Source organism: Chionomys nivalis, chromosome 16, assembly GCF_950005125.1.
Source record: "Chionomys nivalis chromosome 16, mChiNiv1.1, whole genome shotgun sequence".
NCBI classification, from domain to species: Eukaryota; Metazoa; Chordata; class Mammalia; order Rodentia; family Cricetidae; genus Chionomys; species Chionomys nivalis.
The window spans coordinates 44,338,128-44,353,811 of record NC_080101.1 but is presented as its reverse complement, the minus strand read 5'-3'; the positions used below and the strand labels follow the sequence as shown (position 1 = coordinate 44,353,811).

Below are 15,684 nucleotides of genomic sequence, written 5' to 3'. Positions count from 1 at the left end.
GGGTTCCCTGCCCTGTGGGAAGTCCAAGGACCACACACCTCCATCCAGGTCTAGTAAGGTGAGCATCCAAACTGCCTAGGCTCCCACAAAGCCAGTACGTGCAGTAGGATCAAAAACTCATTGCCATTGTTCTTGAGTTCTCAGCAGTCCTCATTGTCTGCTATGTTCAGCGAGTCTGGTTTTATCTCATGCTTTTTCAGACCCAAGCCAGCTGGCCTTGGTGAGTTCCTGATAGAACACCCCCATTGTCTCAGTGTGTGGGTGCATCCCTCGCGGTCCTGAGTTCCTTGCTCGTGCTCTCTCTCCTTCTGCTTCTGATTTGGACCTTGGGATTACAGTCTGGTGCTCCAATGCGGGTCTCTGTCTCTGTCTCCTTTCATCACCTGATGAAGGTTAATATTCAGGAGGATGCCTATATGTTTTTCTTTGGGTTCACCTTCTTATTTAGCTTCTCTAGGATCACGAATTATAGGCTCAATGTCCTTTATTTATGGCTAGAAACCAAATATGAGTGAGTACATTCCCTGCTCCTCTTTTGGGGTCTGCTCACCTCACTCAGAATAGTGTTTTCTATTTCCGTCCATTTGCCTGCAAAATTCAGGAAGTCATTGTTTTTTACTGCTGAGTAGTACTCTAATATTTATATATTCCATACTTTCTTCATCCATTCTTCCATTGAAGGGCATCTAGATTGTTTCCAGGTTCTGGCTATTACAAACAATGCTGCTATGAACATAGTTGAGCATATACTTTTGTTGTATGATAGGGCATTTCTTGGGTTTATTCTTAAGAGTGGTATTGCTGGGTCCAGGGGTAGGTTGATCCCGAAATTCCTGAGAAACTGCCACACTGTTTTTCAAAGTGGTTGCACAAATTTGTATTCCCGCCAGCAGTGGATGAGTGTACCCCTTTCTCCACAACCTCTCCAGCAAAGGCTATCATTGGTGTTTTTTATTTTAGCCATTCTGACAGGTGTAAGATGGTATCTTAAAGTTGTCTTGATTTGAATTTCCCTGATCACTAAGGAAGTTGAGCATGACTTTAAATGTCTTTTGGCCATTCGAACTTCTTCTGTTGAGAATTCTCTGTTCAGCTCAGTGCCCCATTTTATAATTGGGTTGATTAGCCTTTTATGGTCTAGTTTCTTGAGTTCTTTATATATTTTGGAGATCAGACCTTTGTCAGTTGCGGGGTTGGTGAAGATCTTCTCCCAGTCAGTGGGTTGCCTTTTTGTCTTAGTGACAGTGTCCTTTGCTTTACAGAAGCTTCTCAGTCTCAGGAGGTCCCATTTATTCAATGATGCCCTTAATGTCTGTGCTGCTGGGGTTATACGTAGGAAGTGGTCTCCTGTGCCCATGTGTTGTAGAGTACTTCCCACTTTCTCTTCTATCAGGTTCAGTGTGTTTGGACTGATATTGAGGTCTTTAATCCATTTGGACTTGAGTTTTGTGCATGGTTGATAGATATGGATCTATTTTCATTCTTCTACAGATTGACATCCAGTTTTGCCAGCACCATTTGTTGAAGATGCTCTCTTTTTTCCATTGTATACTTTTAGCTCCTTTATCAAAAATCAGGTGTTCATAGGTTTGTGGGCTAAAGTCAGGGTCTTCTATTCGATTCCATTGGTCTACTTCTCTGTTTCTATGCCAATACCAAGCTGTTTTCAATACTGTAGCTCTGTAATAGAGTTTGAAGTCAGGGATGGTAATGCCTCCAGACAATTCTTTCTTGTATAAGATTGTTTTGCCTATCCTGGGTTTTTTGTTTTTCCATATAAAGTTGATTATTGTCTTTTCCAGATCTGTGAAGAATTTTGATGGGATTTTGATGGGGATTGCATTGAATCTATAGATTGCTTTTGGTAGAATTGCCATTTTTACTATGTTGATCCTCCCAATCCAAGAGAAAGGGAGATCCTTCCATTTTCTGGTGTTCTCATCGATTTCTTTCTTCAAAGACTTAAAGTTCTTTTTAAATAGATCTTTCACTTCCTTGGTCAGAGTTATCCCAAGATATTTTATGCTATTTGTGGCTATCGTGAAAGGTGATGTTTCTCTGATTTCCCTCTCTGCTTCCTTATCCTTAGTGTATAGGAAGGCAACTGTTTTTTTGGAGTTGATCTTGTATCCTGCCACATTCCCAAAGGTGTTTATCAGCTGTAGGCGTTCTTTGGTAGAGTTTTTGGGGTCGCTTATGTATACTATCATATCATCTGCAAATAACGAAAGCTTAACTTCTTCCTTTCTAATACGAATCCCCTTGTTCCCCTTATGTTGTCTTATCGCTATTGCTAGAACTTCAAGCACTATATTGAAGAGGTATGGAGAGAGTGGACATCCTTGTCGTGTTCCTGATTTTAGTGGGATGGCTTTGAGTTTTTCTCCGTTTAATTTAATGTTGACTGTCAGCTTGCTGTAAATAGCTTTTATTATATTTAGGTATGATCCTTTTATCCCTAATCTCTCCAAGACCTTCATCATAAAGGGATGTTGAATTTTGTCGAATGCTTTTTCAGCATCTATTGAAATGATTATATGGTTTTTTTCTTTCAGTTTATTTATATGGTGGATTACATTGATAGATTTGCGTATGTTGAACCAGCCCTGCATCTCTGGAATGAAGCCTACTTGATCATAATGGATAATTTTTCTGATGTGTTCTTGGATTCGGTTTGCCAGTATTTTATTGAGAATTTTTGCATCGATGTTCATGAGTGAGATAGGCCTGTAATTCTCTTTCTTGGTTGGGTCTTTGTGTGGTTTTGGTATCAGGGTAACTGTATCTTCATAAAAGGAATTTGGCAATGACTCTTCTGTTTGTATATTGTGAAATACATTAAGAAGTATAGGTATTAGCTCTTCTTGGAAGTTCTGGTAGAATTCTGCATTGAAACCATCTGGTCCTGGGCTTTTTTTGGAAGGGAGATTTTTTTTTTATTTTTTTAATTTATTTTTCATTTTATTTCATGCTTTTTAAAATTAAAATTTCCGCCTCCTCCCCGTTTCCCATTTCCCTCCCCCTCCTCCCACATATTGTCCCCTCCTCCCACTCCCCTCCCCCTCTCCCCACTCCTCTTCTCCTCCCCCCCACTCCATTCCCCCTCCCTCTTGATACTGAAGAGCAGTCCAAATTCCCTGCCCTGCGGGAAAACCAAGGTCCTCCCACTTCTATCTAGGTCCAGGAAGGTGAGCATCCAAACAGGCTAAGCTCCCACAAAGCCAGTTCATGTATTAGGATCAAAACCTAGTGCCATTGTCCTTGGCTTCTCATCAGCCTTCATTGTCCGCCATGTTCAGAGAGTCCGTTTTCAACCCATGCTTATTCAGTCCCAGTCCAGCTGGCCTTGGTGGCCTCCAAAATTTCGGTTCCACTGTCACAGTGGGTGGGTGCACCCCTCGTGGTCCTGACTTCCTTGCTCATGTTCTCCCTCCTTCTGCTCCTCATTTGGACCTTAAGAGCTCAGTCCATTGCTCCAAATTGGGTCTCTGTCTCTATCTCGATCCATCGACAGATGATGGTTCTAAGGTGATATGCAAGATATTCATCAGTATAGGATAGGGTCATTTCAGGTTCCCTTTCCTCAGTTGCCAAGGTACCAGCTGGGGACATCTCCCTGGACACTTGCGAGCCCCTCTAGAGTCAAGTCATTGCCAACCCTAAGATGGCGCCCTTAATTAGGATATATATTTTGCTGCTCCCATATCTACCTGGAAGGGAGATTTCTGATAACCATTTCTAATTCTCTGCGACTAACTGGTCTATTTAGATCATTCACCTGTTCTTGGTTTAGCTTTGGTATATGGTACTTATCCAAAAAAATGTCCATTTCTTTTGCATTTTCCAGTTTTGTGGCTTACAGGCTTTTGTAGTAAGAGCTAATGATTCTCTGAATTTCCTCTGTGTCTGTGGTTATGTCCCCCTTTTCATTTCTGATCTTATTTATTTGCATGTTCTCTCTGTGTCGTTTAATTAGTTTGGATAGGGGTTTGTCAATCTTGTTGATTTTTCTCCAAGAACCAACTTTTTGTTTCATTAATTCTTTGGACTGTTTTTTGTGTTTCTATTTTGTTGATTTCCACCCTCAGTTTGATTATTTCCAGTCTTCTACTCCTCCTGGGTGCTTCTGCTTCTTTTTTTTTCTAGAGTTTTCAGGTGTGCTGTTAAGTCCCTAATGTATGCTTTCTCCATTTTCTTTAAGTGGGCACTTAGTGCTATGAACTTTCCTCTGAGCACTGCTTTCATCGTGTCCCATAGGTTTGAGTATGTTGTTTTTTTATTTTCATTAAATTCAAGGAAGACTTTAATTTCTTTCTTAATTTCTTCCTTGACCCAGGTGTGGTTCAGTAGTTGACTGTTCAGTTTCCATGAGTTTGTCAGCTTTCTGGGGGTAGCATTATTGTTGCCTTCCAACTTTAATCCGTGGTGATCTGATAAGACACAGGTGGACACTGATTTTTTTTGTATCTGTGGAGGTTTCCTTTGTTTCCGAGTATGTGGTCAATTTTCGAGAAGGTTCCATGAGCTGCAGAGAAGAAGGTATATTCTTTCCTATTTGGGTGGAGTGTTCTATAGATGTCGGTTAAGTCCATTTGCTTCATTACCTCCAACAATTCTCTTAATTCTCTATTAGGTTTCTGTCTGATTGACCTGTCCATTGGTGAGAGAGGTGTGTTGAAGTCTCCTACTACTAGTGTGTGTGTGGTTTGATGTCTGCCTTGAGTTTTAGTAATATTTCTTTTACTTAAGTGGGTGCTTTTATATTAGGGGCTTATTCAGGATTGAGACTTCATCCTGATGAATTGTTCCTGTTTTAAGTATAAAGTGTCCATCTCAATCTCTTCTGATTGATTTTAGTTTGAAGTCCATTTTGTTAGAAATTAGTATGGCCACACCTGCTTTTTTCTTAGGACCATTTACTTGAAAAGCCTTTTCCCAACCCTTTACTCTGAGTAGATGCCTGTCTTTGTGGTTGAGATGTGTTTCTTGCAAACAGCAGAATGTTGGATCCTGTTTTCGTATCCAATCTTTTAGTCTGTGCCTTTTGATAGGTGAATTGAGACCATTAATATTAAGTGATGTTAATGACCAGTGGTTGTTTACTCCGGTTATTCCTATTGTTTTTGGTAATAGAGTTTGTGTGTCTCCCTTCTTTGACTCATGCTGGTGAAGGGTCGCTAGATGCCTGAGTTATTGTAGGCAGTGTTGGCTATGTTGGATTCCTTGTGTTGTGATTTTCCTTCTATTGCTTTCTGTAGGGCTGGATTTGTGGCTACGTATTGTTTAAATTTGTTCTTATCCTGGAATGCCTTGTTTTCTCCATTGATAGTGAACGATAGCTTGGCTGGGTATAGTAGTTTGGGTTTGCATCCATGGTCTCTTAGTTTCTGCAGTACCTCTATCCAGGACCTTCTGGCTTTCATGGTTTCCATAGAGAAGTCAGGTGTAAGTCTGATCGGTTTACCTTTATAAGTAACTAAGATAACACCTTCTAAAATACCGTGGCTCTTTCAGATTCACCTGCATGGGAACAATGACAAATCAAGCCTACTTCAGCACTTCCCAGACATTCTTCCTGTGGAATATGGTGGTGAGGAGTTCTCTATGGAGGATGTTTGCCAGGAGTGGACAAATTTTATAATGAAGTCTGAAGATTATCTCAGCAGCATTTCTGAGACCCTCCAATGAGAAGTTATTTCCGGGGAATGACTTCCTCATTATAACTTCAAGGATGGGATCCTGTCTGGTTACTAAATTCAAGAGCAAACCTTCTAAATGAATTGAAGCTTATCAGACCTTTAAACATGCAACATGGAGATCTGGGGAATGTTTTAACTCTACAGTGCTCTGTTCCTTTTGAGTTAATTAATGTTAGAAGAGATTCCTGTTTACATGCGAAGAACAAACATGGCCACATCTAAAGTGCCTGTCCCCGTGTGTCTTTGTATGGTTCGGGAAATTTCATTTTAAGCAAAATTTTATGATCACATTGTTTAATACTAGATTGATGACTAGTCCAGCACAAAGATACTGTGCATATTGAGTGATGGAGAAACAAACTGTGCTCAGTTGAGGATGGTGTCAGATTAAAATTCAGACTGCAATCTGAATACAGCTTTCTGCCGGCAGGATAGTTTATCTCAGGAAAATCCTATGTTAGCATATGAACAGCAGAAGAAGCCTTTGAATGTAAGACTACACGTCGCCGTATTGTATGCAATGAAATCACTATGGCTGATAGAACTGATTTAAAACTTTAGAAAATATTCTGGCCACAGTCGATGCTGTCTTATGGAGTCTTGTGTTTTCGGATAAGTAGAGGATAGAACTGTAGCTTCTGTTTATGTTCTACACAGGCTTCTCATACCTGAAAAAAAAAAAGAACTACACAAATAGTTTACATGATATTTAGCCATCAGCAGTTATAACCAGCACTTTTCAAATTAGTCATAAAAGAATTTGAATTTTCCTATTATCTCAGAATAGTCTAAGTTCCATGATTCACGTTTAATTTAAACAGTCATAGGTAGGGTGTGCTGTCTGTGCCACAGTGCGGTGCATGGTGCATTTTTAAGACTTTCATTCACTGGGAAAGATGTAATCTTATCCCATATTCAGTTCAGTCTTAAATTCCTGACATAATTTTGTACTCAATGCTGTCTATTAATTTTATTTTAAACTTGAAAGAATACAAAGTAGAGAATTTATTAAATATGTGCTCAACATTAATCATATATTAGTATCTTTGTGCAAGGATAGTTTTCATTGCACAGGGTGTTTTTCTTTATAAGAAAATGAGTCTAATCAGATGAGCTGATACTTATGATTCTCTGTACATATACTTCTGACAAAATCAAAGAGGTGCAGATGTTCTTCAGAGAACGTGTTTAATTTTGATTTAGCAATTCGATGCTACCTTTACTATTAATTTTACTAAAGGAAAATCTTGCTTTTTTTCTTAAAATGTTAGTCTTCTTTATTAAATCATAAAATTTAAATTGTATAAATAAAAATAGAAAACCAGTTAAAGGACTAAACAGCAACAAAACACCTCCAGCTAGTGAAACTTTTAATCTTCGAGGGAAACTCAGATGTTTCTTTATTTACATGTGGCTGTTCAATCACTTGCATGATTCTGTGGAGGCATGGCACATGCCTATAAAGGCTAATGTTGCAAATGCCTTTTTAGTGTGTTCATTAGCGATGAAATTTTTCTAAAATGCAGCAGTTCAATGAAGACCATTGATAAACAGTGTGAGTAGACAGTTCTGAATGGTTCTGGGCAAATAACTGGAATTCTTTATGTGCCTTCACTGCAGTTGTGCCAGAAGTGTTTTCTGGAAGGTGAATTCCATAGGTGTTTACTATGTAGTAGAACTTCACAGTAATTTGTTTTAATATTGTTAAAAATAAATATCTTTCTCATACACCATGGTGTCAATTTTTTATTTAAAATGTAAATGAGGCACTATTTAAAAACGCCTTTTCTTTCAGAAAATAATGAAGACAAACTACTTCTCATTGCCCATTATATGAACGTTGATTCCTTTCTTTCTAAGTCTTAGGTGCAGGCTGCTTTATCCTGCTGCTGAGCTTGGTGGCCTTGGCTGTGTCTAGTACGGACACTGAGCCACACACTCCAGTTCTGGCCTGGGGTTATCTGTCTTTGGAGTTCGTGTGCAGTTTTACATGGAAAGTTAAAAAATACCTAAAAAATAAAACCTAGTCAAGAAAAACAAATCATTTGGTTGATACAGTAGCATGCTGATTTGTGGTTTTCAGTTTTATTTTCATGTTGCTTAGACTTTTAACTCAAGTGTGTACGGCTTAGCTTCTACAATTAGCTTTGTGGCTCCTTGTATGTATGTGCCTGAGGACATGGGTTCTAGTTCCAGCATTTCATAAAACTTAGATAATCCAATTTTAGAACTGTTTCCTACCAACCCAGATCATGATTTTAATGGTTAAACTAGATTTTACTGATGGAAATAGAATTAAAGTTCTTTCAAAATATTCTCTTTACTACTTACATTAAATATATAGATCAAAAATTAAATTATAGAAAGAAACCAACCCAGCTGATGAGTGACATTATGCTTTCTGGAACGCTCCTCACAGACTGTATATGCCGAGTTTTGCCTTTTGTTAGATGGCAGAATTGGGGGTACTGGGAGCTACAAACTTGGAACCAGAAATGAAGCTAATCATATTAAGACTGGTGGAAACCACTGCTTAACCAAGACACAGACCTGCCTACTCCGCCACAGCCTCAGTGCTCTTACACACACAGCCTCAGCACTCCCCCCCACAGCCTCAGCACTCCCCCCACAGCCTCAGCGCTCCCCCCACAGCCTCAGCGCTCCCCCCACAGCCTCAGCGCTCCCCCCACAGCCTCAGCGCTCCCCCCCACAGCCTCAGCGCTCCCCCCACAGCCTCAGCGCTCCCCCCACAGCCTCAGCGCTCCCCCCCACAGCCTCAGTTCTCCCCCACACACAGCCTCAGCACTCTCCCCCCCCAGCCTCAGCACTCCCCCCCAAAGCCTCAGTGCCCCCCCACAGCCTCAGTGCTCCCCCCACAGCCTTAGTGCTCCCCCCACAGCCTCAGTGCTCCCCCCACAGCCTCAGTGCTCCCCCCACAGCCTTAGTGCTCCCCCCACAGCCTCAGTGCTCCCCCCACAGCCTCAGTGCTCCCCCCACAGTCTCAGTTCTCCCACACACAGCCTCAGCACTCCCCCCCACAGCCTCAGTGCTCACACACACACACACACACAGCCTCAGCACTCCCCCGCAACCTCAGCACTCCCCCCACAGCCCCAGTGCTCCCCCCACAGCCTCAGTGCTCCCCCCCACAGCCCCAGCGCTCCCCCCACAGCCTTAATGCTCCTCCCACAGCCTTAGTGCTCTCCCCACAGCCTTAGTGCTCCCCCCACAGCCCCAGCGCTCCCCCCACAGCCTCAGTGCTCCCCCCACAGCCTTAGTGCTCTCCCTACAGCCTTAGTGCTCCCCCCCACAGCCCCAGCGCTCCCCCCACAGCCTCAGTGCTCCCCCCACAGCCTTAGTGCTCTCCCTACAGCCTCAGTGCTCCCCCCACAGCCTTAGTGCTCTCCCTACAGCCTCAGTGCTCCCCCCACAGCCTCAGTTCTCCCACAAGGCTTCAGTGCTCTCACCCAGTCTCAGTGTTCCCACCACAGCCTCAGCACTTGACTAATTGCTCTTTTCTTGTCAAGTCAATCATATTGCTTACTTTTTCATTATTACTTTTATTTTCTGTGTATGGTGTTTTGCCTCCATATACTTCTCTGTACCACATATTTGCCTGGTGCCAATATAGGCCAGAAGAGGGTACCAGATCATCTGGGACTGGAGTGACAGATGTCTGAGACCTACCATCTGCTAAGAATTGAACGTAGGTCCTCTGGAAAGCAGCCAGTGCTCTTCACTGCTGAGCCATCTCTCCAGCCCCACATGTCTTGTTTTTGACAGCACTGTGGATTAAATTCTCTGTTGTGGCAAAATAAATAAATAAATAAATAATAAAAAAAAATTCATGACCAAGGCAACTCTTATAAAATAAAGCATTTAATTGGGAGCTTGCATACAGCTTCAGAGGTGGGCCCACTGACATCACGGTAGGGAGCATAGCAGCAGGTAGGTAGGCTTGGTGCTGAGAGCTATATTCCTGATCCACAGACGGCAGGCAGAGAGAGGGAGAGTGGGCCTGGCATGCACTTTTGAACCCTTCCTGCAATAAGGCCATACTAACCTTTCTAATCCTCAGGCAGTTCTATCCCTGGTTCCACCAAGCATTCAAACATTCCACTCCCTGGTCTCTATGGGCTAGTAATCATATCAAAATGCAAAATGCATTCAGTCCAACTTTAAAAGTCCCATAGTCTTTAGTCCCAAAGGCAATCTCTTAACTGCAACCTCATGTCAAAACAAAAGCAAAAAGCAAATCATACGCTTCCAACATAAAATGTAACCGGATATATACTACCATTCTATAAGGGATGAAGAGGAGAACAGTGGGGAAATGCTGGCCCAAAGCAAGGGCAAAAACCAGGAGGGAAAACTCCAAATTCTGCATTTTATGTCTGATATCAAAGTGCTCTTTGAATCTCCACTTCCTTTCAGCTCTGCGGACTGCTACACCCTTCTCTCTCAAGGTCCAGTTCAAAAGCCAGTGTGCAGCTCTTCTTGGCAGGAATCCCATGCCTCTGGCATCTCCCACATCTAGCGGTCTACAACACAATGCAGGCTTTACCCTCGTAGTTTCGCATAGTGGCTTCTTTGGGCCTTCACGCAGAAAGACACATACCTGGCCTCCGTGGTTTTCCTTTGCTGCACAGGGAGAGTCAAAAACCCCTTTCTTGAATCTTCAACTTTAAAGCCAGCCCCATATGGCCAAATCTGCCAAGTTCTGCTGCTTGCTGATGCTACTTTGCTTTCAATTACATTTGCAACAGCTTTCTGTTGTTGATGGTTTCCTTCACTGCTTAAGCTTTCTTTTACTTCCTTCTCACAAGTCGGAAGTTTAGCTGATGGGGTCTTGCCCTGAGGTTAGTATTCCCTTTATTCTATTTAGAATTCAGTTTTTCTTTAAACTTTGTATGTCCTTGGGCACTGGACTTGCCTCAAAAATTAAAAAAAAAGTTTCTTACTATTCCTTTTCTCCTCAAACTGTGTATTTTATATTTCTTTTTGCTGTGCTTGCTCTTTTTCATTTATTATGGACTTTGAGACTATGGGTAAAGACCACAGACTCAATCCAAATTATGATTGAGTTTATTATTACTGTTAGCAAGGAAAAAGCCATAGAGCCAGGTTGAAGGCATGCTATCCAGAAGGAGCTACACACAGGTTTTTAAAGGTGGAATTTGCAGGCGCTTGAGAAAGGGCGTCACACCTCTCAGCTGTGAGGAGTTGTCCCTCTTGCTCACTGCTACACAGTGATAAAGGAGCTGTCTCACCCTCACACTCACAGAGATAAGCAGGTTTACAAAAGCCAAGGCAAGTGGTTACCACACAGTAGCCACACCATTCAGGGGAGGGCACAGGTGGCTTCAAAGGCCAACAGCTCCTAAGGAGGGTACCTGGTACAGACTGTAGATCTGCCTAAGACTGAGCCCTACTAACCACATGCCAGTCAATCCTAGGCCATCTTGAAATCTCCTCTGCCAATGGCATTAATCCAAAACTCTTCAATTCAGCATCAGGCAAATTTTTAGGGCAAGGGCAAAAAGCAACCACATTCTTCACCAAACTAGCACAAGAATGGTTTCCAGGTCAGCAGATAATATTCATCCCCTCTGCAACCTTTGCATTGGGCCCTGACAATTCACATTGCCCTTAGCACCTTTGCTAAACCTAAGCATGATTTCCTATGCTCCTACTAGTATGGCTCTTGAAGCCCTGCTTCTGGTTTTCTAGTCCAAAGTCCCAGAGTCTTCCACATTCTTTAAGCAATCAGCTTGGGCAAGTCTATCACAGCAATACACCACTTCCTGGTACCAACTTCTGTCTTATTCACTGTTCTATTGCTGTGAAGAGACATGGTAACCAAGGAAACTCTTGTAAAGCATTTAGTTCGGGATGACTTTCATCATTGTGATGGGGAACATGGCAGCACCAGGCATGGAAGGCACGATGCTAAAGAAGTAGTTGAGAGTTAGATCCTGATCCACAGGTAGTAGGCAGGGTGGAGGGAGGGAGGGAGGGAGGGAGGGAGGGAGGGAGGGAGAGAGAGAGAGAGAGAGAGAGAGAGAGAGAGAGAGAGAGAGAGAGACTGGGTCTTGCATAGACTTTTGAAATCTCAAAGCCCACCCCCAGTGACACACTTCCTCCAACAAGGTCACACTTCCTAATCCTCAGTTTCACTCCCCGGTGACTATAAATTAAAAGATATCCATTACAAACACTAAGCAGATATTACTTAGGAGAGAGAAAACAGTCTACCAGAAATAGTTGGGTAACAGTACATTATATAGTAAAGGACATCTGAGTAATTCCAATAATGGCAGCAGGAATAGCTGAGAGCTCACATCTTGAATAGTAAGAGGCAAAGAGCACACAGGGAATGTCATGAGTCTTTTGAAACCTCAAAGCCTGTCCCTAGGGACATATCTCCTCCAGCAAGATCGCACTACCTAATCCTTCCTAATCAGTTAGTTCTACCAACTGGGGAACAAGTATTCAAACATATGAGCCTGTGGGGCCATTTTCATTCAAGAAAAAACAACACGGGCAAAGACAAAGAGAGGTGAACAAGTAGGACATTTTTGAGAATAATAAACAGCCATGCATTTTGTCAAGAGGGATGGTATGAGAGAGTGGCTCAGTCATCTTGGAATATGGGAGGCCTTGGATACCAATATCATTAAATATTATAGACTATGCACAGTAGATTTGTAGACAATGAGTCAGTGGTAGTTCACAGTTCTGCATTATATAAGAACACTTTCATACAAGTATTTAAGGACTAAAGTTATGTTTTAAGTTTAAATTATTGTGATTAAGAGATCTGTAAAACAGAAATACATCTAACCTGTAAGCCCTTTTGCCCAAGGACAGATAAATTCCTGGAATGCTGGGGGCTGTTTATGTAAGATAATAATCCAGGTGTTTCCACTTCTATAAACAAGCTTGGTTGTCCCAACTGCACAGGATGTACTTGATCACACATAGGCAAGAAGTATGTCAGGATGTATATTTGCTCCGATTGGGTGAAGTCAGGAAGAATATAGCCTTGTGGGTTTTGCCTTTAATAAGCACCCAACATAATTTGTGGCCATTCTCTGGGAATCCTGGTATGGACCTGGTTAGTGTCTTTTGTCCTGGCCAGTATTTAATCAAAGTTTGCTTCAAATTTGGTTCAAAATTTGTGATCGTGGTCTTATTCTTGCTAGTGGGATTAACAGTATGCACTGCATGCTGAATATATCCCGCATCCTATTCTTAACTCTTCCCTTTCCCCTTCTTATCTCTTAAGTTCTCTTTGTTCCTTTAGAAAATTTCTACTTCATGCCCTATATACATAAATGATCTTGTATACCTTTATAAAGATTAGAAACCATAACTGAGAGAAAATATTAAATATTTGCTTTTCTGACTATCTCAATTCACTTTATATGATTATCTCTAGTTGCATCCGTTTTCCTGCAAATGACATAACTTTGCTCTTTATGGCTGAAAAAATTCCATTGTGTATATATACCACCTCTTCAGTATCTACTCTTTTGTTGCTCCATCTCTAGGTTGGTTACATAATGCACCTATTGTGAACAGTGCTGCAATAAACATCAATATGCAATAATCTCTGTGATATGCTGACTTGGAGTCTCCTGGGTAAATACCCAGGAATGCTATAGCTAGATTTATGATAGATCTACTTTTAACCTAGTTTTAAATTAACTTTTGTTACATTTTATTTATTCTGTCTGTGTGGAGTGAGCATGCCCATGCCACAGTACATATGTTGTCAAAAGATAACTTGAATGAGTTGATGCTCTGCTTTCATCACGTGGGTCCTGGGAATTAAACTCAGGTCATCACACTTCGTGATAGTCATTTTTACCCGCTGAGGTTTCTTTTTTGGTTTTTTGAGAAAGGGTTTTTCTGTGTAGCTTTAGAGCCTGTCCTCGCTCTTTAGCTCTTTAGGCCAGGCTGGCCTTGGACTCACAGAGATCTGCCTGCCTCTGACTCCAGGGTACTGGGATTAAGGGTGTGTGCCACCACCACCCAACATCCACTGAGATTTTTAAATAGTCCCTCTTTTGTTCTTTGGAAATATTTCCATACTGATCTGTGTAGAAGAGAAACTACTTTATACTTTAGTCAACAGTACCTTAGTTCCTTTTTGTCCGTATCTCACTTAACATTTATTGTTTCTTTAATGTCATTAATGACTGTCATTCTGATTGAGGTGAGATGACATATCCATGTAGTTTTAATTCATATTTCTCTGACAGCTAGCGGGTTAAATGTTTTTTCATGTATTTATTAGTTATTTGTGTTTCATCTTTTAAGAACTATTTTATTACTCAAATTGTTGAATAGGTAGTTTAATTTTTGCTGTTGTCTATATTTTTTGAATTTTTAAACATGTATTCTAGGTATCAGTCCTTGACAGATGTACAGTTGGTAAAGACGTGGCCCTACTCAGTAAACTATCTCTCACTTGACTAACACTTTCTCATGCCTGACAGAAGCCTTTTGATTTTCCGAGGTCTTGGAATGGTTGATCGTAATTGCCAACTTGATGGGATTTAAAATCACCATGGATTCAGAAGTGGTGGTAAATGCTTTCAATCTTGGCACTAAATGACAACATAACAGGTCCTAAAATGAGAGGATTCTCTTTAAATCCTGGACAGGTGTTTCAGTAAGATGGAAACCTTAATGTGGTGACAGGGGAAGCCAGAGGAGCTTTCAGAGAAATCCACTGGACATGGGAAATACGTGGCTTTCATACTTAAAATATACATCACGTGTACACACATCCTTATCTACAGAATTTCATTGTGTAATTCAGCTGACCTTGACCTCACAGTGATCCACTTGCCTCTGCCTCTTGAGTGCTGAGATGAAAGGTGTGCACCACACATCTGACTTTCTTTTTTTATAAATTAGTTTTGATGGTTGGTAGGACATTTCACATCACTTGATTTGATCCGGGATTAACATGTGACAAAGTGCACAGAGGAGCCAGGTAGTGATTAGGAACACAGATTTGTGGCAACTTCTTGACTGCCTGTCTCAGGGAGAGAGCTGCATTGCCTGATTTTAGGCTGTGAGATCTGGCTTCTTAGTGTAAACAGCATTTTTTTTATAATCAAATCACTGCTTGGCCCATTAGTTCTAACTCCTTATTGGCTAACTCTTACATATTAATTTAACCCATTTCTATTAATCTGCATATCACCAGGAGGTAGTGGCCTACCAACAAAATCTCAGCACATCTATCTCTGGTGGCGGGTCCATGGTCTCCTGACTCTGCTTTCTTCCTCCCAGAATTCAGTTCTGTCTTCTCCGCCTACCTAAGTTCTGCCCTATTAGGCCAAGGCAGTTTCTTTATTCATTAACCAATACAAGCAACACACAGAGGGGACTCCCACATCACCTCCCCTTTTCTGTTTAAATAAAAAGGTTTTAACTAAAGGATAGGTCTCTGTTCTAACAGAAACTAGAATTTGTTGGTTTCAGGTGAGCCTTATGGCCAATGCCATTACAGTTAGCAAAACACATAGGAAGTGAAGAGCTGATATGGTAGAAAAGAGGAAGCAGGAGACCCCCCAAGGGGCTAGTCTTGCTCCATATACAGTAACACTACACTCCTACCAGACCAGATCCACACCTCTGAGATAATATCAGTTGATTTATGAAGGTGGAGTCGGACTGACCTACTTACCTTCCATTAGGCCCTACCTTTTAAATTTTCCATGTCGGCATGGTCTCACTGAGGACAAAGCTTCAAGCGTATGTGTGAGGGGAGAAGGGTGCCACACTATAGCAAGGTTACATGTTAGGCAAATACTTATTATCTGAGAAATGGTAGATTAAGAAAACGTGGTATCTGACATTACCTAATAGCTTCCTAAAAGAGTTAAAAAAAACTAGCAGTCTACCACTTTATCATGGACCAACCCATTCATTTTCAATAATACTTCATTTTAAATGTTTTTGATGG

At 41.5% G+C, this 15,684-nt stretch overlaps 1 protein-coding gene across 1 annotated transcript in view; it reads left to right on the top strand.

Annotated features, from left to right (window-relative positions):
* Window positions 1–7,412, top strand: part of Ttpa (alpha tocopherol transfer protein) — a 29,183-nt gene extending 21,771 nt beyond the window's left edge. Inside the window, exon 5 of the mRNA XM_057790660.1 lies at window positions 5,515–7,412. Within this exon, the coding sequence (XP_057646643.1) occupies window positions 5,515–5,688 (174 nt within the window). The 3' untranslated portion in view covers window positions 5,689–7,412. The remainder of the gene's footprint in view (window positions 1–5,514) is intronic.
* Window positions 7,413–15,684: the final 8,272 nt, after the last annotated feature.